The sequence below is a fragment of the Electrophorus electricus genome, chromosome 6 (assembly GCF_041902795.1).
Source record: "Electrophorus electricus isolate QZ-2024a chromosome 6, ASM4190279v1, whole genome shotgun sequence".
NCBI classification, from domain to species: domain Eukaryota; kingdom Metazoa; phylum Chordata; class Actinopteri; order Gymnotiformes; family Gymnotidae; genus Electrophorus; species Electrophorus electricus.
Window position 1 is genome coordinate 4,185,137 of NC_137502.1, and position 7,137 is coordinate 4,192,273.

The following is a 7,137-nucleotide window of genomic DNA, read 5'->3' on the forward strand; positions in this document are numbered from 1 at the left end:
TCTCAAATATTTGGGAATCACTGTATATGTCTACTATACATACATTTTTTAAATTTGTCACAAGATCAGTAGGACACTGTCAAAATATAATTTCTATTGCAGTGAAACAGATGAGATACATAATGTCATGCACACAATAATATTTCCACTCAGGTGCTCTTTGCCCAGTAATTTGGAAAGAGCACATGGTCACATGCACAGCAAAAACTTTAGATATGTAGGTTTAGATATATAAAGCAAAAATATTTTTAAATGATCAGAAGGGTCTGAAAGAGTATAATCAACATATCCATCTTACTTATATTACAGCACTAATCTATTTTTGTTTATGTGTTTTACTTTCTGGGAGAGAACCTTGATGCCAAACTCTGGCTCATGCACATCTCTTTTGGCACCAGCATCCATTCAGTCCAATAGATTACATTTCTCATGCCCACAGTGGAAAAGGTTTGTTCCTCTCAATATGCTCACTGGCTTATCACATTTCTCCAAGCTGAAGTATTCCAGTGGCTTGCATTGTCCACTGGATGCCTTTAAGACACAACAAATAACAAAGGCAAAACTAGACGACATTATGGACCACTCACTGTGAAAGGAACACCATTTTCTCTTTATATGGGAAAACATTTTTCTTTCATGGTTTATTATTATACTATATTTGTAGGGCCGAAAGGGTTTCTACATTTTAAAATGCATACTGCATAAAGCACAATACTGAACATTTCAAATAAAAAATCATTTGTGAGTCATCTGCAATCATTTGCATTTGTAGTGTTTCAGAACATAAAGCCACATTCTGTTTGATTGTGGGTACATTTGCTCTTCTACAGTGTTTTAGGAGCCTAATTTATTCTGCAGCATAGGGTGAAAATTATTTACTTTTCAGAATGCTGCAACACAAAACATGACAAGCTGACAGGGGTGGGAATGTTCTAATCAGTCTAAAGATTCACACTATATAGTGACTCATACACTACAGTGTTTTGGTAAACATAAACATAAGAGCCTGAATGATCAGTTCTGTATTTTTCATAGATTGCTTTCCAACTTTTAATGATTGCATACCAAGTGTAATTTGATCATATAATATATATCATAATATATAACCTGGGGTGCACATACAGCAAACCAATTTGTCAGTAACTAGGGTTGTGCTTTACTAGTTCCGTATCTTGACTGCCAGGACAGTTTCTCCTAAAGCCTTCACCATCACAGTCATTATTCTATAGTCATATCACACTTTCTGGAGCTGACTGATTCATCTGTCCACCACTTTTGTTGTGCACTGTTAGAATGTTCCTGTGTGCCCCTGGCTTTCTGTCCTCCCTGCTTTCCTTGGCTTCCATCCTGTGACATTCCTGCGTCAAACCTTTCATTCGCAATGGCGACGGTGAGCACTTCAAAGAGCCAGTTAGAACCGTGTTGCTATCAGGCTCAGCTGGAGTGGCTCTGTCACGTCGATAGTGAGTCAGTCCCTTGCGGAAATGGATGGTGAACAGGCCGTAAGTGATGGGGTCCAGAATGGCATTGAAGAGGCCAAAAATAAAAAGGATGTGAGTGAGTGAGTGGGAAACAGTCTCCTCCAAGTCATCAGGGAGAAACCAGTACCACAGCCCCAAGAGGTAGTATGGCGTCCAGCACACAACGAAGGACGTCACGATGATGATGCTCATTTTCAAAGTCCTCATACGGGCCTTTGGAATGTTGCTGAAGGAGCGCCGCAGGTGGACCCCTTTTGAAGTCTCTGCAGGGAGGGCAGTATATTTTAGAATTGCAATCACTTTTACTCATGATGTAACTTTGCATCAAAAACCATAACACTGATTACAATAAATTAATGGGAAAGGACACCATTTTCACATTGCCAAATTGTCTCCGGTAATTTTCACTTATCTTTTAATTTTAGCATTTTTTGGGAGACATTCTCTTTTAAGTGTAGGCCAGTGGGAGAATAATATGCATGTAAGAATTTATGAGATTTTTACATCAAATGTCTTTCCAAACACTAAACGTATTGGCAGCAATTAAACATGAAAATAATAAATCAGAATTATGACCAAGATATTATTCCTGGACTAATAATAATTACAACTTCAGCTCCTTGTTAATTATCTTTATTGTTCTAATTTTGAGTGCTTATGACTTAACTAGGACCTACTGTTTCCTTTGGTCATTCTCCGAGAGATTTCCACCAAGATACGCGTATAACAGAAGATCATGATGACCAAAGGTAGCAGAAACAAACACACAAACGTGAACATGTTGTAGAGTGTCTCCTGCCAGTGCTGGATGAAACTCCCTCGTGTGGTGCACTGTGTAAAGTTGGCTGGAACTGTGATTGTCACAGTGTGGAATATTATCATCTGTTTGGGAACAGAAAGATATCTTAACATTACAGGTACCATCACATAAAAAGCAGTAAAAAAGAGGGCATATTAATCTTATCAAAGGAATTTTAAGTTAAACCAGAAAATTCTTCAAAAGGAATCGGCTGCTGGTAATTTTATGGGATCTTCATTTTTTGGATGTTGGTTAACTGTATGTGTGAAATCCTGGACCTTATTAAGTGAATGAACATTATTAACTGTGTGCTATGTCCTTATCCCAGCAAGAATCCTTAGCAATCAGGCTTTGTCCACAGAATTACCCTATGGAGAATGTGATGTTTAGTACAGTGAGCAACATTAATAAGACATGAAGATCAATCAATTAACGTTGCACTAATTCTGTATTTTACAAGTGTTATTAGTCATAAGAGATGTGACAGAAGACTATTCATTAAATTCTCTGCAGCATCTAGGTAAGATTTTGTTAGACTGGAGAACTGAGAATATTTCACTTGCAGAATAGTACTATACCATAGTACCATAACTATGGAATTTACTATGCCCTACAATTTTGATGCAATACCAGAAGCTATCTGCAGCTACATTTCCTGTGAGTCTTATGCCTCCAAAACAACCTAATTATGTCCCTGTGATTAAAGACCTGTCACATAGCACAATTAAGCTCACATATTAAAGGACAGAAGCAGAAAATAGTCATAGCACATGCATTCATTTATACACAAAGCAATAAAATATGAAGCCAAAGTTTAACATGAGGCACATTTTTTTAAGTACAAAGGTAGGCTGTTACTGCACAAGCTGTTGCGTCTAAACACAAGGTGTTTTCTCTACATGATTTCACATCTATTTGGCCTTTGGTTTTTTTCAGTAAGTGTACTGTACTCAATGCAACTGCACAGAGCAGAAATGAAGGAAGGAAGGGAAAAAAAAAAACAAGGCTTTTTGACTGCTTACCTGAGGGATGGCAAGCACAAAGCTCATAAGCCAGGCAGCACTCAGCATTACCTTGCTCTTCTTTTTGGCCTCGCTGATGGCCAGTGGGTTGAGGATAGCTGAATGGCGATCCAGGCTGATCACAACGGTGACAAAGGCACAGGAGTACATGGCCACCAGCTTGAGGAACATGAGGGTGCGGCAAGCCAGGTCGCCGGCCTGCCACTGCACCGTGAGGTTCCAAGCCGCGTCCACAGGCATGACGATGAAGGTCACCAACAGGTCAGCCACAGTCAGGTTGATGATGAGGATGCGCACGTGCGACTTGCGTCGGGTGCTGGTGCTGGCCGCCCACAACACAGCCAGGTTGCACGCAGCCGACACCGCACACAGGGTGAACGTGATAACCACGCGGGCTTTGGCCGCTGCTGAGAAGGTGGGCAGCCGCAGCTCCGCGGTCCTGCTGCAGATGGCGTGGTCACAGGTAGCATTCGAGGTGCTGTCGGTCCAATGCAGAAATGTTGCAGCTGTGCTCAGAGAGCTTTGATTCATCTCTAAAGTTTTAGGGAGAAGGCTGGCTTCAGTTGTTCCTCTTCATCTGACATAAAGTTGATGTTAGGATAGTGGATTTTAGGATAGAGGAATTGCATGGAAAGAAGGGGCTCTTGCACATAATTTTGCTGTCATTCCAAATTACCTCTTTGGGAAAAGGTGGAATATTAGTATGGACTTAGTTACAACATAATATCAAGTGTGCAATTATCCAGCCTGTAGAAGCAGATGGCAGAAGTATGAAAGTGTAGAAGGGGTCTTCAACCAGGATGCAGGGCTGACATCCAAATGTCATGTGTTGTCTACAGCTGGGGATGGAGGAGGACGCAGGTTCATGGAAGGGTAAGCACAGGTTCATATATTCTAACTGGCAGAGGAAGATAGCGCGGTCTTTCTCATCACTTTGCATTTGGAACAGCCTTCATACGTGTTCATCAGAGAAAGCGTAGGGTCTGCGTGGAGGAAGCTGCATGTAGTAAAACTTATAACAGACACAATAATTAACCATGAATAAATTGAAAGTAAATGGAAAAATGCATTGTTTTAAATATATTAATAGTGTGCTTGTTGGACAACGTAGTACAGAAATTCTATAAAGTAAACAAATAAATCCTGATATTAAAAATTATCCGTGACGGATTATCGAAAATCCATCACGGATCCCGAGAGAAGGCAGGGGAGAGAAAAACATTTATTACAGTAGTAAACCTATCTTGTTAAACGTTGCCTATAAATGAAGGTTATATGGTGGAGCAGAAAAAGGGAATAACCGGGTTGCAAAATAAGATATGTGTAAGGAACTGAATTTATTGTAATTCAAACACACGAATTAGTGGGACATTTCTATCTATAGCACAAGCATTGAAAATGGCTTTACTCAGTCAACGTGCTGAATGAACTTTTTAAAACATGTACAAAAATAACAACATTGAAACGTGTTATGTTACGAACACGTTGTTATATAATACTTTGACTATTACTGTTAGTTTATTTAACCATAGCAGTCTTACCTGGTAACCCTAAATATGTACCAAAAATATTTTTGCATTCGGTAAAAAATCCAAAGATCTTGAATCACGTATCCGTGCTTCAGAAATGATAGTTGGGAAATCAGTTGCAAACCGTCGAAACAACTGTTTCGTCAGTCCAACTGGAAATATCACAAATTCAGAAACGTTGTTCATCTGGTAAGTGTGGGCACAGGTGTGTATCGCAGTTCTTATCCAAGCGTACACCTGTTTATTGAATCGTCTTACTGAAGATGGACGATAAAACGCAAAACGTAATGAAATATCAATTAAGGCACGTTCCAATTAAGACGAAACAAACAATGTTTCTTACTAACCGAAATACAAACGTTGAAAGTATAACAAAACCTAGAATAGTAGTAGGCTACATATTACATTCATTCAAATGAAACGTATTCGGTGTCGTCGTGTACAGACCAAGTGCGAAGTCTATAAATGTTCACTCCGTTGGTGTAGTCCGCATCTTAAAGTCCCAGATATACGCCCTATACCCTTGAGCGTCACTGTATTCGACTCTGCATCTTTTTAAAAGAAAAACCTCTTGCTTTGCTCTTGCGATGTAGGGCAACCTACGTGTAGGCTAAATGTGTTAAGTAGGCGTTTCGAATGGACAAAAAGTAAGTTAATGTTTATTGCAAAAGTGTAAACGTCTTACATTTAGTGCTCCCAATGATGAACAACAATATGTTAACAACAACTTCTACTACTAATAAGGTTATATATAGCTCCCTTCTTAAACTCTATTTAAAACAATTCTACATACTCTTCATGTCTTTCTGAGAGAATTCCGAGTGGGCACTTGTTTGAAGAAGTTTAAAATGCCCGTAGATAGAATAAAACCATTTGCTACAGCAAAATACTTATTGAATCGAGAACTCAAATTTTATTCCAACCAAACAACAAAATAGGTCCACGGACCAATCCTAGAAGGACCTGGTCTTGGACTGTGATCAATGATCCAGTGTAACGGCCCGAGTGCCGCAGGGCGCGGAGTAGGATGCACAGACTCCTTCGAAAGAGACAGACGTTTAATGACATACAACGATGGCACTCACACATAACATGAATACACATAACTACAGTGAACAACGTGAACATTAACAGCTACATAAACAATGACCAACGATGATGCACACCCCAACAGGGGTTTAAATTCACGCAGACACGCAACACTAAATCGCGTGCAGGTCTGTGCTCTCAAGGAGGGCGTGGTTACAAACAAGACAATGTGACTTCCACTGCACGCGGCGGGTCGAACCACGTGACCAGTGGAAAGGCGCGCGTTCCGTGACTTCTAGCTTCAAGAAGAAAAAAAAAAATCGAATTGTTATAAAAATACAAAAATAACAACAATAATAATGATACTACTACTACTACTACTACTACTAATAATAATAATATGTTGCTGCTTTCTTAAACTCTTCATACTGTTCATGGCTTGCTGAGAGAATTCCGTGTGTGCAAAATTGCCAGCAAGTTGAAACGTCAGCAAGTTTAAAGTGTCTGTAGAGAGAATAAAACCATTTACTACAGCAAAACACCGAGTTGGAGAACTCAGAACTTTATTGCAACCAAACAACAAAACATGTCCAAGGACCAATCCTAGAAGGACTTGGAGTTGGACTGTGATCAATGATATAGCTACAAGAAAATAGATAGATAGATAGATAGATAGATAGATAGATAGATAGATAGATAGATAGATAGATAGATAGATAGATAGATAGATAGATAGATAGATAGATAGATAGATAGATAGATAGATAGATAGATAGATAGATAGATAGATAGATAGATAGATAGATAGATAGATAGATAGATAGATAGATAAAATTAAAATTAAAAAATGAGATGATTCGAGAAATATAAGGAATACCACTGTACAACAATTCATTTGAAGTGCAGTATATAACTCCACTTCAAATATTCATCCTACAATCAAATACAGCGAGTTTGGGATATTTTAAAACATACAGTTAGGAAGCATTGTCAAATTGAAGCCATTTACAAGACATGAAAAAATCTATTCCATTTCCCTGGAGTGCACACATGACAGATTGTTTCAGAATCAGCTCATTTATTGACAGTTCATTATGGGTAATTTATTGATGCCTGGATAACTCATGTATGACATTGAGCCTCAGACTCTATAGAGGTAATAAATATTTCATTCATATTTAAAATGAAATGTATAAGAATAGCTATTTTTGGTCTGTTAGCAATCCATTGAAACTGTATTCAATATTGAAAACTCTGAGCTACATCTGCTTTGCTTA

General features: G+C 38.7%; 1 protein-coding gene across 1 annotated transcript; it reads right to left on the minus strand.

Annotated features, from left to right (window-relative positions):
- Nucleotides 1–964: 964 nt before the first annotated feature.
- gnrhr4 (gonadotropin releasing hormone receptor 4) lies at nucleotides 965–3,833 on the minus strand. Its single transcript, XM_027004597.3, has 3 exons — nucleotides 3,303–3,833; nucleotides 2,159–2,363; nucleotides 965–1,744 (listed from the first exon to the last, which is right to left on the minus strand). The coding sequence occupies exons 1-3, from the start codon at nucleotides 3,831–3,833 to the stop codon at nucleotides 1,230–1,232; spliced, it is 1,251 nt and encodes a 416-aa protein (XP_026860398.3). The 3' UTR covers nucleotides 965–1,229.
- Nucleotides 3,834–7,137: the final 3,304 nt, after the last annotated feature.